Source organism: Bombina bombina, chromosome 9 (genome assembly GCF_027579735.1).
Source record: "Bombina bombina isolate aBomBom1 chromosome 9, aBomBom1.pri, whole genome shotgun sequence".
In the NCBI taxonomy this organism is placed as follows: domain Eukaryota; kingdom Metazoa; phylum Chordata; class Amphibia; order Anura; family Bombinatoridae; genus Bombina; species Bombina bombina.
The window spans coordinates 247,325,733-247,343,936 of NC_069507.1; the positions used below are offsets into that span (position 1 = coordinate 247,325,733).

The 18,204-nt window shown below is 37.7% G+C and overlaps 1 protein-coding gene across 1 annotated transcript in view; it reads left to right on the forward strand.

Annotated features, from left to right (window-relative positions):
• Positions 1-18,204, forward strand: part of CFAP58 (cilia and flagella associated protein 58) — a 121,940-nt gene that overhangs the window by 46,408 nt on the left and 57,328 nt on the right. Inside the window, exon 8 of the mRNA XM_053693000.1 lies at positions 799-881. Coding sequence (XP_053548975.1) covers positions 799-881 — 83 coding nt within the window. The remainder of the gene's footprint in view (positions 1-798; positions 882-18,204) is intronic.

Here is an 18,204-nt window from a genome sequence, read left to right on the forward strand (position 1 = left end):
TTTGACATATTTTGCAGTCTCCGGTTACCAATCACCATTCCCCCCCCCTCCCCGGGGCGTTCAACCCTCTTATTTCTGACGTCACATGCTAGTAATGCGCATGCACTAATCCCAATATTTCCTACTCTGTCCTGATGCGCAATCAGGCGTCGCACATGATCTCTACCCCTCTTTTACGAAATAGAAAAATCTACAGTATAGTGTTCAATGAGTGTATTTATTCATTGAATACAATGTTGCTAAGTGGTGGCTGGGAGCAGTCAGGGTGAAAACGACATGAAGTTTGTTATATAAATAAAAAAATGTGGCGATTTGACTAATAGAAAGGTAACAAATGCTTAGGAGGCATCAAAACAGGGTAAATTGACAATCACTTTAAATTATAGAAAAAGTGCACAATATAAATGCTGAAAATATAGTAACACATTTTTTTTTACTTTGTCACAAAAGTATTTCATGATCATATTCAAATAATGTACACAGTAATAAATTAGTTCACAGGGATTATTTAAAATCAGACAATTAAAAAAAAACATAATAAAAAAACATTCTCTAATACGTTTTTATTATCTCTTTAGGTGATCATCAGTGAAATCTAACCCAGTTAAATTGCATATTATAGAGTATGATCCCTTTTACAAAAGCTTACATACAGCTCGATGGTCTAATGTCTGCAAAGTGGCTTTTATTATACTGACAAACACAATACCAGTGTTGACATTGAAAGGTTGAGCTTGTTTTGCCAGGACCGCGGTTTCAATCTGCCAGTTTTAATTTAATATCTTTTTATTGCTTCAGAGCTGGAATCTGCTAAGAAGCAAGCAGAGTATGATAAGAAGGCTATAGACGAGCTGGTGAGAGAAAGAGACTTATTGAATAAGGTAAGTTTTATTTGTACAGAAGGTAACTTAGTTGTCTTGGAAACATGAAGCCCAGCTAGAACCGTAGAATTGCCATAAAAATTGATAAAAGAATAAAGTAGAAAGTTTGATAACAGCTGTAATACACATTCAATCTTGAAATGAGAAGCCCTTGTAAGCAGTCACTTTTTAACAAGGTGTTGCGGTGTGCAGGATTTAGTAAGATCCGCAGCTAGTGCCCAGCAAGAAATGTATTGACGCCTAAATAAATTCCCCCACAGGGTTTTAAACTAAGTAGCAGAATGCTAAACCTCAGAATGTGAAATTAAAAAGTAGCCGTGATTAAATGCATATTAAAACTTCCCTGATATGCTGTGTCAGTCTAGCTTTTTTAAAGTGATGGAGACAATATATATTGTTGCAATAATATTGCACCAGTACATTTCACACTATATTAATGCTCTATGAGTTTGTCATCTCAGTACTTGGGAAAGCTACATACTTACCTAATGGAATACAAATAGTTATATACATCAATTATATAGATAATAATCATGAATAAACAATATATGTAATAAATGATATACATAATAATTCAAATAATTATATCAATAATAAATTATAAATACAATGATTATAAATAATAATTCTGGTAAAAAATGAGCGCACATTGAATAACCAGCCATTACAAGTGGCTGGTTAATGCTACCGCAAGCTCACGGTAGCACTTTGCGCTCAAATTCATTAACCTGTGGTCAGATCTCTGGTGAATTAAATAAATGTCCCCTATTTCTCTTGTTAAGTGTATCCAGTCCACGGATCATCCATTACTTATGGAATATATTCTCCCTCCCAACAGGAAGCTGCAAGAGTCCACCCACAGCAAAGCTGCTACATAGCTCCTCCCCTAACTGCCATATTCAGTCATTCTCTTGCAAGCCTCAACATAGATAGGAGGTCGTGAGAGTCTGTGGTGATTTATACTTAGTTTATTCTTCAATCAAAAGTTTGTTATTTTTAAATGGCACCGGAGTGTGCTGTTTATCTCAGGCAGTATTTGGAAGAAGAATCTGCCTGCGTTTTTCTATGATCTTAGCAGACGTAACTGAGATCCATTTGCTGTTCTCACACATTCTGAGGAGTGAGGTACTTCAGAGGGGGAATGGCGTGCAGGTTTTCCTGCAGATAAGGTATGTGCAGTAAAATATTTTTCTAGGAATGGAATTGACTAAGAAAATACTGCTGATACCGAAGTAATGTAAGTAAAGCCTTAAATGCAGCGATAGCGACTGGTATCAGGCTTATTAATAGAGATACATACTCTTATAAAAATGTGTTTTAAAACGTTTGCTGGCATGTTTAATCGTTTTTTAACGTACATTGGTGATAACACTGTAATGTTGGTATAGCCTTAAATGCAGTAAAAGCGACTGGTATCAGGCTTATTAATAGAGATACATACTCTTGTAAAAATGTGTTTTAAAACGTTTGCTGGCATGTTTAATCGTTTTTTAACATATGTTTGGTGATAAAACTTATTGGGGCCTAAGTTTTTTCCACATGGCTGGCTTAAATTTTGCATAGAAACAGTTAACTGAAGCTTTCCACTGTTGTAATATGAGTGGGAGGGGCCTAATTTAGCGCTTTTTTGCGCAGTTAAAATTACAAAATGAATTATCCAGATTCCCTCAGCAGTCCCATGAATACTACAGGACATTTCTAAAGGGCTAAAAAGACTTCCAAAATCGTTTTTAGGGAAGGTAATCCACAGCTCTGCTGTGGCAGTTTTGTTGTGTCTGTTTTTAAAAAACGTCTATGTCGTTTTTTTGATCTGTTTTTTGCATTAAGGGGTTAATCATCCATTTGCAAGTGGGTGCAATGCTCTGTTACCTTATTACATGCACTGTAAAAATTTCGTTTGTTTTACTGCCTTTTTTCACTGTTTTTCAAATTTTGACAAAATTTGTTTCTCTTAAAGGCACAGCAACGTTTTATATATTTGCTTGTTAACTTGATTTAAAGTGTTTTCCAAGCTTATTAGTCTCATTATTGGTCTGTTCTAACATGTCTGACATAGAGGAAGCTCTGTGTTCATTATGTTTTAAGGCCATGGTGGAACCCCATCTTAGAATGTGTACCAGATGTACTGATTTCATGTTAAACAATAAAGATCATTTTTTGTCTTTAAAAACATTATCACCAGAGGATTCTGTCGTGGGGGTAGTTATGCCGACTAACTCTCCCCACGTGTCAGACCTTTTGACTCCCGCTTTAGGGACTCACGCTCAAATGGCGCCAAGTACATCAAGGGCACCCATAGCGTTTATTTTACCAGGGGATTCTGTCGAGGGGAAAATTATGCCGATTAACTCTCCCCACGTGTCAGACCCTTCGACTCCCGCTTCAGGGACTCACGCTCAAATGGCGCCAAGTACATCAAGGGCGTCCATAGCGTTTATTTTACAAGACATGGCAAAAGGTGGTGAATAATACTCTGGCAGCAGTATTAGTCAGACTACCTGAAATTAAAGGAAAGCAGATAGCTCTGGGGGTAGATACAGAGCATACAGACGCTTTAAGAACCATGTATGATACTACCTCACAATATGCTTAGTCTGTGGGTGGTTTTTTTTTTTGACTCAGGGAAGATGATTTAACTTGATTCTGATATTTCTACATTTAAAATTTATGCTTGAGAACCTCCACTTGTTGCTCAGGGAGGCTTTGGCTGCTCTGAATGAATGTGTACAATCGCAGGGCCAGAGAAATTGTGTAGACTGGATAAATAATATGCAGTGCCGGTGTGTACTGATGTTTTTCCAATACCTAAAGAGGTTTACTAAAAATTTTTTTTAATAAGGAATGGGATAGACCAGGTGTGCCGTTCTCTTCCCCTCCTATTTTTTAGAAGAATGTTTTCTAATAGTTACCACCACGGGACTTCTGGCAGACAGTTCCTAAGGTGGAGAGAAGAGTTTCTACTCTAGCTAAGCGTACCACTACCTCTGGCGAGGACAGTTGTGCTTTTTAGATCCAATGGATAAAAAATGTTTATTCAACAGGGTTTTATCCTGCAGCCCCTTGCATACATTGCTTCTGTCACTGCTGCTGCGGCGTTCTGGGTTGAGTCTCTTGATGAGGCTTTACAGTTAGCGACTCCATTGGATGAATATATTTGACAAGCTTATGCTAGCCAATTCCTTTGTTTTCTGATGCCTTTGTTCATTTGACTAGACTAACGGCTAAGAATTCTGTTTTTTACTATACTGGCGCGCAGAGCGCTATGGCTTATATCATGGTCAGCTGTCGTGACTTTAATAAATAAGCTACTTAACTTCCCTTCAAGGGGCAGACCCTATTCGGGTCTGGTTTGAAGGAGATTATTGCTTATATCACTGGAGGAAAAGGTCATTCCCTTCCTCAGGATAGGAATCAAGGGCCAAAAAAGGTCTAATTTTCGTGCCTTTTAAAACTTCAGGGCAGGTGTGGCATCCACTTCCTCTAAGGCAAAACAAGAGGGAATTTTTGCTCAGTCTGGAGACAATTGGACCTGGAACAAAGATAAGCAGGCCAAGGAGACTGCTGCTGCCTCTAAGGCAGCATGAAGGAACGGACCCCTATCCGGTAACGGATCCTATAGGGGGCAGACTTTCATTCTTCGCCCGGGCGTGGGCAAGAGATGCCCAGGATCCCTAGGCATTGGAATTTATATCCCAGAGATATCTTCTGGATTTCAAAGATTCCCCCCCAAAAAAAGGGGAGATTTCGCCTTCACAATTATCTGCAAACCAGATAAAGAAGGAGGCATTCTTACATTGTGTACGAGATCCATCCAGTTCCAAGAGAGGAACAGGGACAGAGTTTTTACTCAAATCTGTTTGTGGTTCCCAAGGTGAGGGAACCTTCAGACCTATTTTGGATCCAAAGATCTTAAACAAATTCCTCAGAATTCCGTCATTTAAGATGGAAACTATTCGTACCATCTTAACTATGATCCAGGAGAGTCAATAGAGGACTACAATGGATTTGAAGGATGCTTATCCTCACATTGTGATGCATAACGATCACCTTCGTTTTTCAGGTTTGCCTTTCTAGACAGGCATTACCAGTTTGTAGCTCTTTCCTTTGGGATATCTACAGCCCCAAGAATCTTTATGGAGGTTCTGGGGTCGCTTTGGCGGTCCTTAGGCCGCGGGGCATAGAAGTGGCCCCTTAGTTAGACGACATCCTGATACAGGCGTCAAACATCTAAATTGCCAAGTCTCATACGGACGTAGTACTGGCATTTCTGAGATCACATGGGTGGAAAGTGAACAAGGAAAGAGTTCTCTATCCCCAATCTCAAGGGTTTCCCTCCTAGGGACTCTGATAGATTCTGTAGAAATGAAAATTTACCTGACGGAGTCCAGGTTGTCAAAGTTTCTAAATTTCTGCCGTGTTTTTCATCCCATCCGCGCCCTTCGGTGGCTTAGTACATGAATGAAATCGGCTTAATAGGTAGCGGCAAGGGACATAGTACCGTTTGCACGTCTACATTTCAGACCGCTGCAACTATGCATGCTCAGTCAGAGGAACAGGGATTACACAGATTTGTCCCCCTGTTGATCCTGGACCAAGAGACCAGAGATTCTCTTCTCTGGTGACTATGTCGGGTCCATCTGTCCAAGGGTATGACCTTCCGCAGGTCAGATGGGACAATTGTTACAATGGATGCCAGCCTTTTAGGTTGGGATGCAGTCTGGAACTCCCTGAAGGCTCAGGGATAGTGGACTTAGGAGGAGACCCTCCTTCTAATAACTATTCTGGGAGTGATATTCCATGCTCTTCAGACTTGGCCTCAGTTAGCAACTCTGAGGTACATCATACTCAGTCGGACAATATACACGACTGTGGCTTACATCAGCCATCAAGGGGGAACAGAAGTTCCCTAGTGATGTTAGAAGTCTTACAATAATTCACTGGACAGATACTCACTCTTGTCTATCAGCTATCCATATCCCAGGTGTTGAGAACTGGGAGGTGGATTTTCTAAGTCGTCAGACTTTTCTTCCGGGGGAGTGGGATTTCCTCCGGAGGTCAAGACCAAGCAGGAGAGGGCTTTGGGGTTTTTGACAGCGCCTGCGTAGCCACGCAGGACCTGGTATGCAGATCTGGTGGACATGTCATCCTTTCCATCACGGTCTCTGCTTCTGAGACAGGTCCCTCTACCTCAGGGTCCTTTCAACCATCTAAATAGAATCAATCTGAGATGGACTGCCTGGAGACTGAACGCTTGATGTTATCAAAGCATGGCTTCTCTGAGTCAGTCATTGATACCTTAAATACAGACATGAAAGCCTGTCTCTAGGAAAATTGAACATAGATATGGTGTAAATATCTGATTGTTATGAATCCAAGGGTTACTCATGGAGTAAAGCCTGGATTCCCAGGATATTATCTTTTCTCCAAGATGTTTTTGAGAAAAGGGTTGTCAGCTAATTCCTTAAAAGGGACAGATTTTTACTCTGTCTATTTTTTTGCACCAGCGTCTGGCAGGTATTCTAGACGTTCAGGCATTTGGTCAGGCTTTGGTTAGATCCAAGCCTGTGTTTAAAACTGTTGCTCCACCATGGAGCTTAAACCTGGTTCTTAAGGCTCTTCAAGAAGTTCCGTTTGAACCTTTTTTGTTCCATAGATATCAATCTTTATCTTGGAAAGTTCCTTTTGGGTAGCTATTTCCTCGACTCGTAGAGTCTCCAAGTTATCTGTGTTACAATGTCATTCTCCTTATCTGGTCCTTCGTACGGATAAGGTAGTCCTGCGTACCAACCTGGGTTTTTTCCTAAGGTGGTATCTAACAAGAACATCACTCAAGAGATAGTTGTTCCATGCTTGTATCCTAATCCTTCCTCAAAGAAGGAACGTCTATTACACAATATTGGACGTGGTTTGTGCTTTAAAGTTTTACTTACAAGTTACTACAGTTTCATCAAACGTTCACCTTGTTTGTTGTCTATTCTGGACAGAGGAGAGGTCAAAAGACTTCAGCAGCCTCTCTGTCTTTTTGTTAAAAAGCATAATTCATTTAGCTTATGAGACTGCTGGACAGCAGCCTCCTGAAGGGATTGCAGCTCATTCTACTAGAGCTGTGGTTTTCACTTGGGCCTTTTTTAAATGTGGCTTCTGTTGAACAGATTTACAAGACTAAGGCTTAGATTTGGAGTTTGGCGGTAAAAGGGCTGTTAACGCTCCGCGGGCTTTTTTCTGGCCGCACCATAAATTTAACTCTGGTATCGAGAGTTCAAACAAATGCTGCGTTAGGCTCCAAAAAAGGAGCGTAGAGCATTTGTACCGCAAATGCAACTCTCGATACCAGAGTTGCTTACGGACGCGGCCAGCCTCAAAAACGTGCTCGTGCACGATTCTCCCATAGGAAACAATGGGGCTGTTTGAGCTGAAAAAAAACCTAACACCTGCAAAAAAGCAGCGTTCAGCTCCTAACGCAGCCCCATTGTTTCCTATGGGGAAACACTTCCTACGTCTGCACCTAACACTCTAACATGTACCCCGAGTCTAAACACCCTAACCTTACACTTATTAACCCCTAATCTGCCGCCCCCGCTATCGCTGACCCCTGCATTTTTTTTTAAAACCCTAATCTGCCGCTCCGTAAACCGCCGCAACCTACGTTATCCCTATGTACCCCTAATCTGCTGCCCCTAACACCGCCGACCCCTATGTTATATTTATTAACCCCTAATCTGCCCCCCACAACGTCGCCGACACCTGCCTACACTTATTAACCCCTAATCTGCCGAGCGGACCTGAGCGCTACTATAATAAAGTTATTAACCCCTAATCCGCCTCACTAACCCTATCATAAATAGTATTAACCCCTAATCTGCCCTCCCTAACATCGCCGACACCTAACTTCAATTATTAACCCCTAATCTGACGACCGGAGCTCACCGCTATTCTAATAAATGTATTAACCCCTAAAGCTAAGTCTAACCCTAACACTAACACCCCCCTAACTTAAATATAATTTACATCTAACGAAATAAATGAACTCTTATTAAATAAATGATTCCTATTTAAAGCTAAATACTTACCTGTAAAATAAATCCTAATATAGCTACAATATAAATTATAATTATATTATAGCTATTTTAGGATTAATATTTATTTTACAGGCAACTTTGTAATTATTTTAACCAGGTACAATAGCTATTAAATAGTTAAGAACTATTTAATAGTTACCTAGTTAAAATAATAACAAATTTACCTGTAAAATAAATCCTAACCTAAGTTATAATTAAACCTAACACTACCCTATCAATAAAATAATTAAATAAACTACCTACAATTACCTACAATTAACCTAACACTACACTATCAATAAATTAATTAAACACAATTCCTACAAATAAATACAATTAAATAAACTAGCTAAAGTACAAAAAATAAAAAAGGACTAAGTTACAAAAAATAAAAAAATATTTACAAACATAAGAAAAATATTACAACAATTTTAAACTAATTACACCTACTCTAAGCCCCCTAATAAAATAACAAAGCCCCCCAAAATAAAAAATTCCCTACCCTATTCTAAATTAAAAAAGTTACAAGCTCTTTTACCTTACCGGCCCTGAACAGGGCCCTTTGCGGGGCATGCCCCAAGAATTTCAGCTCTTTTGCCTGTAAAAGAATAAATACAATACCCCCCCCCCCCAACATTACAACCCACCACCCACATACCCCTAATCTAACCCAAACCCCCCTTAAATAAACCTAACACTAAGCCCCTGAAGATCTTCCTACCTTGTCTTCACCATCCAGGTTCACCGATCCGTCCTGAAGAGCTCCTCCGATGTCCTGATCCAAGCCCAAGCGGGGGGCTGAAGAGGTCCATGATCCGGTCAAAGTCTTCATCCAAGCGGGGCAGAAGAGGATCTTCCATCCGATTGAAGTCATCATCCAGGCGGCATCTTCTATGGTCTTCCATCCGGAGCGAAGCGGCAGGATCCTGAAGACCTCCAGCGCGGAACATCCATCCGGACCGACGACTGAACGACGAATGACTGTTCCTTTAAGGGACGTCATCCAAGATGGCGTCCCTCGAATTCCGATTGGCTGATAGGATTCTATCAGCCAATCGGAATTAAGGTAGGAATTTTCTGATTGGCTGATGGAATCAGCCAATCAGAATCTAGTTCAATCCGATTGGCTGATCCAATCAGCCAATCAGATTGAGCTCACATTCTATTGGCTGTTCCGATCAGCCAATAGAATGCAAGCTCAATCTGATTGGCTGATTGGATCAGCCAACCGGATTGAACTAGATTCTGATTGGCTGATTCCATCAGCCAATCAGAAAATTCCTACCTTAATTCCGATTGGCTGATAGAATCCTATCAGCCAATCGGAATTCGAGGGACGCCATCTTGGATGACGTCCCTTAAAGGAAACCGTCATTAGTCGGGAGACAACGGAAGAAGAGGATGGATCCGCGTCGCCTGCTTCAAGATGGACCCGCTCCGCACCGGATGGAAGAAGATCGAAGATGCCGCTTGGAGAAGATGTTTGCCGGTCCGGATGTCCTCTTCTTGCCGGATAGGAGGAAGACTTTGGAGCCTCTTCTGGACCTCTTCAGCACCGGATGATGGATCGCCAACCCCCGCTTGGGTTGGATGAAGATGTTGGAGCCAGGACGGATCGGTGATACCTGGATGGTGAAGACAAGGTAGGAAGATCTTCAGGGGCTTAGTGTTAGGTTTATTTAAGGGGGGTTTGGGTTAGATTAGGGGTATGTGGGTGGTGGGTTGTAATGTTGGGGGGGGGGGGGGGTATTGTATTTATTCTTTTACAGGCAAAAGAGCTGAAATTCTTGGGGCATGCCCCGCAAAGGGCCCTGTTCAGGGCTGGTAAGGTAAAAGAGCTTGTAACTTTTTTAATTTAGAATAGGGTAGGGAATTTTTTATTTTGGGGGTCTTTGTTATTTTATTAGGGGGCTTAGAGTAGGTGTAATTAGTTTAAAATTGTTGTAATATTTTTCTTATGTTTGTAAATATTTTGTTATTTTTTTGTAACTTAGTTCTTTTTTATTTTTTGTACCTTAGTTAGTTTATTTAATTGTATTTATTTGTAGGAATTGTGTTTAATTAATTTATTGATAGTGTAGTGTTAGGTTAATTGTAGGTAGTTTATTTAATTAATTTATTGATAGGGTAGTGTTAGGTTTAATTATATCTTAGGTTAGGATTTATTTTACAGGTAATTTTGTTATTATTTTAACTAGGTAACAATTAAATAGTTCTTAACTATTTAATAGCTATTGTACCTGGTTAAAATAATTACAAAGTTGCCTGTAAAATAAATATTAATCCTAAAATAGCTATAATATAATTATAATTTATATTGTAGCTATATTAGGATTTATTTTACAGGTAAGTATTTAGCTTTAAATAGGAATCATTTATTTAATAAGAGTTAATTAATTTCGTTAGATGTAAATTATATTTAAGTTAGGGGGGTGTTAGTGTTAGGGTTAGACTTAGCTTTAGGGGTTAATACATTTATTAGAATAGCGGTGAGCTCCGCTCGGCAGATTAGGGGTTAATAATTGAAGGTAGGTGTCGGCGATGTTAGGGAGGGCAGATTAGGGGTTAATACTATTTATTATAGGGTTAGTGAGGCGGGTTAGGGGTTAATAACTTTATTATAGTAGCGCTCAGGTCCGCTCGGCAGATTAGGGGTTAATAAGTGTAGGCAGGTGTCGGCGACGTTGAGGGGGGCAGATTAGGGGTTAATAAATATAATATAGGGGTCGGCGGTGTTAGGGGTAGCAGATTAGGGGTACATAAGGATAACGTAGGTGGCGGCGCTTTGCGGTCGGAAGATTAGGGGTTAATTATTTTAAGTAGCTGGCGGCGACGTTGTGGGGGGCAGGTTAGGGGTTAATAAATGTAATACAGGGGTCGGCGGGGTTAGGGGTAGCAGATTAGGGGTACATAAGTATAACGTAGGTGGCGGTCGGCAGATTAGGGGTTAAAAATTTTAATCGAGTGGCCGCGATGTGGGGGGAGCTCGGTTTAGGGGTACATAGGTAGTTTATGGGTGTTAGTGTACTTTAGGGTACAGTAGTTAAGAGCTTTATGAACCGGCGTTAGCCAGAAAGCTCTTAACTCCTGCTATTTTCAGGCGGCTGGAGTTTTGTCGTTAGAGCTCTAACGCTCACTTCAGAAACGACTCTAAATACCAGCGTTAGAAAGATCCCATTGAAAAGATAGGATACGCAAATGGCGTAGGGGGATCTGCGGTATGGAAAAGTCGCGGCGGAAAAGTGAGCGTTAGACCCTTTAATCACTGACTCCAAATACCAGCGGGCGGCCAAAACCAGCGTTAGGAGCCTCTAACGCTGGTTTTGACGGCTACCGCCGAACTCCAAATCTAGGCCGGAGTCTTGGTCTGCGCTTCATACTTTTTCAAATTTAACAAATTTGATACCTTGCTTCTTCGGAAGCTATTTTTGGGAGAAATGTTTTTTTTTACAGGCAGTGGTAACTTCCGTTTAAGTACCTGCCTTGTCCCTCCCATCATCCGTGTACTTTAGCTTTGATATTGGTATTCCATAAGTAATGGATGATCCGTGGACTGGATACACTTAACAAGAGAAAACATAATTTATGCTTACCTGATAAATTTATTTCTCTTGTAGTGTATCCAGTCCACGGCCCGCCCTGTCACTTTAAGGCAGGTAATTTTTTCATTTGAACTACAGTCACCACTGCACCCTATGGTTTTTCATTTCTCTGCATGTTTTCGGTCGAATGACTGAATATGGCAGTTAGGGGAGGAGCTATGTAGCAGCTTTGCTGTGGGTGGACTCTTGCAGCTTCCTGTTGGGAGGGAGAATATATTCCATAAGTAATGGATGATCCGTGGACTGGATACACTACAAGAGAAATAAATTTATCAGGTAAGCATAAATTATGTTTTTCCCCGAAATAAAGTGTTGTGTTCCTTTTTTAAAATAAAAATTATGAGCATCTTTATTTTTTTTTTTAAATAACTGCATGAAGCAGTTATAAGGGGTTAAAGTAAGGAGATGTGGATTTAAAAAAAAAAGTCCCTTTACATAGCAGTTTATGGGGACTGTGTTTAATCTGTAAATATATATGTATATATGCACGTATACACACATAAATATATAGGTATATATGCACATATACACACATAAATATATAGGTATATATGCACATATACACACATAAATATATAGGTATATATGCACATATACACACATAAATTTATAGGTATATATGCACATATACACACATAAATATATAGGTATATATACACATATACACACATAAATATATAGGTATATATGCACATATACACACATAAATATATAGGTATATATGCACATATACACACATAAATATATAGGTATATATGCACATATAGACACATAAATATATAGGTATATATGCACATATACACACAAATATATAGGTATATATGCACATATACACAAATAAATATATAGGTATATATGCACATATACACATAAATATATAGGTATATATGCACATATACACACATAAATATATAGGTATATATGCACATATACACACATAAATATATAGGTATATATGCACATATACACACATAAATATATAGGTATATATGCACATATACACACATAAATATATAGGTATATATGCACATATACACACATAAATATATAGGTATATAAGCACATATACACACATAAATATATAGGTATATATGCACATATACACACATAAATATATAGGTATATATGCACATATACACACATAAATATATAGGTATATATGCACATATACACACATAAATATATAGGTGTATACACATACTAACACATAAATATATAGGTATATATGCACATATACACACATAAATATATAGGTATATATGCACATATACAGACATAAATATATAGGTATACATGCACATATACACACATAAATATATAGGTATATATGCACATATACTCACATAAATATATAGGTATATATGCACATATACAGACATAAATATATATGCACATATACACACATAAATATATAGGTATATATGCACATATACACACATAAATATATAGGTATATATGCACATATACAGACATAAATATATAGGTATATATGCACATATTCACACATAAATATATAGGTATATATGCACATATACACACATAAATATATAGGTATATATGCACATATACACACATAAATATATAGGTATATATGCACATATACACACATAAATATATAGGTATATACACATACTAACACATAAATATATAGGTATATATGCACATATACACACATAAATATATAGGTATATATGCACATATACACACATAAATATATAGGTATATTTGCACATATACACACATAAATATATAGGTATATATGCACATATACAGACATAAATATATAGGTATATATGCACATATACACACAAATATATAGGTATATATGCACATATACACACATAAATATATAGGTATATATGCACATATACACACATAAATATATAGGTATATATGCACATATACACATATAAATATATAGGTATATATGCACATATACACACATAAATATATAGGTATATATGCACATATACACACATAAATATATAGGTATATGCACATACTAACACATAAATATATATGTATATATGCACATATACACACATAAATATATAGGTGTATATATGCACATATACACACAGAAATATATAGGTATATATGCACATATACACACATAAATATATAGGTATATACACATACTAACACAAAAATATATAGGTATATATGCACATATACACACATAAATATATAGGTATATATGCACATATACACATATAAATATATAGGTATATATGCACATATACACACATAAATATAGAGGTATATACACATAGTAACACATAAATATATAGGTATATATGCACATATACACACATAAATATATAGGTATTTACACATACTAACACATAAATATATAGGTATATATGCACATATACACACATAAATATATAGGTATATACACATACTAAGACATAAATATATAGGTATATATGCACATATACACACATAAATATATAGGTATATACACATACTAACACATAAATATATAGGTATATATGCACATATACACCCATAAATATATAGGTATATATGCACATATACACCCATAAATATAAAGGTATATATGCACATATACACACATAAATATATAGGTATATATGCACATATACACACATAAATATATAGGTATATATGCACATATACACACATAAATATATAGGTATATATGCACATATACACACATAAATATATAGGTATATATGCACATATACACACATACATATATAGGTATATATGCACATATACACACATAGATATATAGGTATATATGCACATATACACACATACATATATAGGTATATATTCATATACACACATAAATATATAGGTATATATGCACATATACACACATAAATATATAGGTATATATGCACATATACACACATAAATATTTAGGTATATATGCACATATACACATAAATATATAGGTATATATGCACATATACACACATAAATATATAGGTATATATGCACATATACACACACAAATATATAGGTATATATGCACATATACACACATAAATATATAGGTATATATGCACATATACACACATAAATATATAGGTATATATGCACATATACACACATAAATATATAGGTATATATGCACATATACACACATAAATATATAGGTATATATGCACATATACACACATAAATATATAGGTATATATGCACATATACACACATAAATATATAGGTATATATGCACATATACACACATAAATATATAGGTATATATGCACATATACACACATAAATATATAGGTATATATGCACATATACACACATAAATATATAGGTATATATGCACATATACACACACATATATATATAGGTATATATGCACATATACACACATACATATATAGGTATATATGCACATATACACACATAAATATATAGGTATATATGCACATATACACACACATATATATATAGGTATATATTCATATAAATTTAAATATGCTGCCCAACACTTTGCGACTTACCCCCTTTGCTGCGCTAGGTTCTGTGCTGTGTCTATCGGCATCAGAATGAGGCTCCCATTGGAGCCTATGGAAGCAAAGCTTCCATGCAATGCGAATGCCTATATTACTGAGTGGAATGCAAATAGCGTGCTTGCGAAAATGCTATTTTGCGCTCCACTCGTAATCTAGGCCTTTATGAGATGTTGATTACAGTACATTTTAATTTTATTAGTAGTGAGTATCATTTATCCAATTTAGTGGGACCCAAAAATGTTCTTTCATGATTCAGATATAGCATGTAATTTTAAACAACATTCCAATTTACGTGTATTTAAAATTGGCTTTGCTCTCTTAGTATCATTTGTTGAAAACCAGGGAGTTAAAGGGACACTCAAGTCAAAATTAAACTTTCATTATTTAGATAAAGCACGCAATTTTAAACAACTTTCCAATTTACTTCCATTAACAATTTTTTTTTATATTTAAACTTTTTTGAGTCACCAGCTCCTACTGAGCATGTGCAAGAATTCACAGAATAAACATGTATGCATTTGTGATTGGCTGATGGCTGTCATATGGTACGTGTATGGATTTGTGATTGGCTGATGGCTGTCACATGGTACAGGGGGAGTGGAAATAGACATAACTTTTAAAATTGTAAGAAAAAAAATCTACTACTCATTTGAAGTTCAGGCTATAGGGGATATTTATCAAAGGTCTGGCGGACGTGATCCAACAGTGCGGATCTGGTCCGCCAGACCTCGCTGAATGTGGAGAGCAATACGCTATTTAGCATTTAGCTCTTGTGAGCTGCTGGTGCAACGCTGCCCCCTGCAGATTCGCGGATAATTGGCCGCCAGCAGGGGGTGTCAATCAACCTGATCATACTCGATCGGGTTGAATTGCAGCGATGTCAGTCCGCCTGCTCAGAGCAGACGGACAGGTTATGGAGCAGCGGTCTTTAGACCACTGATTCATAAATGCTGTTTCTGGTGAGCCTGCAGGCTCGCCAGTAACACAGGCCCTCAAGCTCCATCCGGAGCTTGATAAATGGGCCCCTAAGTGCTATTGCATTGTCTTGTTCTCTTGCATTTGTTGATTATGCAAATCTTCTGTGTTGACTGGTCCTTTAAGCTCAGGAGCGTGCACGTATCTGCATCACTATGAGCTCAATTCATCAAGCCCTTCTCGCCTCTTGGACTGCAGCTTCGAACCTGCAGTCAGCATTTATCAAGCAGTGGCCATTAGACTGCTGCTTCCCTGCCCTGTTCTCCACCTCTTAGGTGGAGAATTTCAATCTCCCTGGTCTCTTCCGACCGGGGAGATTGACTGCTCCTGCCCGCTTGTGATTGGCTGTGCGGGGTTGCACAGGAGCGCTCATATGCCAGAGGAGAAGCCAGCGGACATGGGCGAATATGTATGCCCCGGTTCGCACATGGATGATAAATTGAGTCCTATATGGCAGCAGAATTGCAACAATGTTATTCATTTGCAAGAGCACTAGATGTCATTTAGTGTTCCAAACGTGTGCACATTACCTACCTAGGTATCTCTTCAACAAAGAATACCATGAGAATGAAGCACATTTCTAAATAGAAGCAAATTGGAAACTTTTTTTAAAATTGTATGCTCTGTTTGAATCACGAAAAAAAGCATTTTGGGTTTCATGTCCCTATAATAAAGTGTTACTTCAATACTTCCAGTTTTCCCTTTAATACATCTTTAACAAGTGGTGTTTGCTTGTGTTTTAAATTTAATAACCTGAGTAAATAATGCCAATATAGGGGGCTCACTACCCACATTATTACAATAAATGGAATAAAAGAAACACTATTCAAACATATAATAATAATAATATATAGTGTTGTGAATATGAATATCTTACAATATAACGATGATCACACAGTCAGGCAGCTCCTTGGATGAAGCCTGTCAACCAATCAATATTATACTCTGTAACAACACGAGAATAGCACATGAGGGTGCCACAGTGTAATATCTTCTTGAGAATGACAAAAGTAGTAGTATACATCTCACATACACACAAGCTAACCAAGTGTTGGTATCAGCAGGTATCAAGTATTTCCCAGCCAGACCGAACCTCCTGTACAGCAGCTCCCATTATATATATAAGGAAAAGAATAAAAAAATAATAATATGCAAATTAATTTTCTTTCCTATGGCATGGAGAGTCCACGATTCCAATTACTAGTGGGATATTCAACTCCTGGCCCGCAGGAGTAGGCAAAGAGCACTTAAAGTGAAAGTAAAGTTTTCAAGGTTGCTAACCATAATTACATGCAAGCTTAAAAATCAATATGACTTTCATTCATCAATTTTTTGTTAATTTTGTGCAAACAAAGTTTTACCTGATATAAAATACTGATATTGGCTTTGTTAATAACAACCCGTTTTTGGCTCTGTTTCCTACTTCCTGATCACGTTTTTGTGTTTGCCAACTGAAATTCTGGCCGTTAGGCGGCCGTGAAACTACGTCATCGCCCTATTGTCGGATCTGCGCATGCGTTACATCTACTCTGTTGACTTTCTATTACAATGCTCGTGGCCGATTCGCACATGCACATCATTTTGGACTGAATGGGCATAAACGTCAACGGATTTCAGTCACTAATTGAGAAGCTGCTGCTTCTATCTTTGTCAAATCGCATAGTAATGAATGAATACAATATAGTGACTCATTCATTACTATGTTGCGAACACAGATAGACGCATGCGCTTTGGAGACGGCTGGAGTGAGAATCGCATGCGCATTGCTGTTCCAATCATTGAATTGTGCATGCGCAATGGTAAGGCTCCTTGTGAACGCGCATCTCTGATACGTATAGAGCGGGTGGGACCGCTCTATAAGTAAACACTAAAAAATAAAGGAAGTTGAAGATGGGAGGAGTACACAGGAAAACGGTACAATTATAATGTAATTAAAAAAAGGCAGAAATCAATGTTTTTATTATAAAAAAATATAGCGATTTTGTTACTGTACATGGAGAGAATAATGTAGTAGGTTCAAACGGTACCAAATTTACTTTCACTTTAAGTGTCACTTCCCTTACCCATAATCCCCAGTTATTCTCTTTGCCTCTGTCAAGGGAGGATATGTGAAGATGGTGTCTGAAGGTATTTAATCCTTTTATGAGTACTTTTCTCTGCAAACAAGGATTGGGGCTATGCTGTG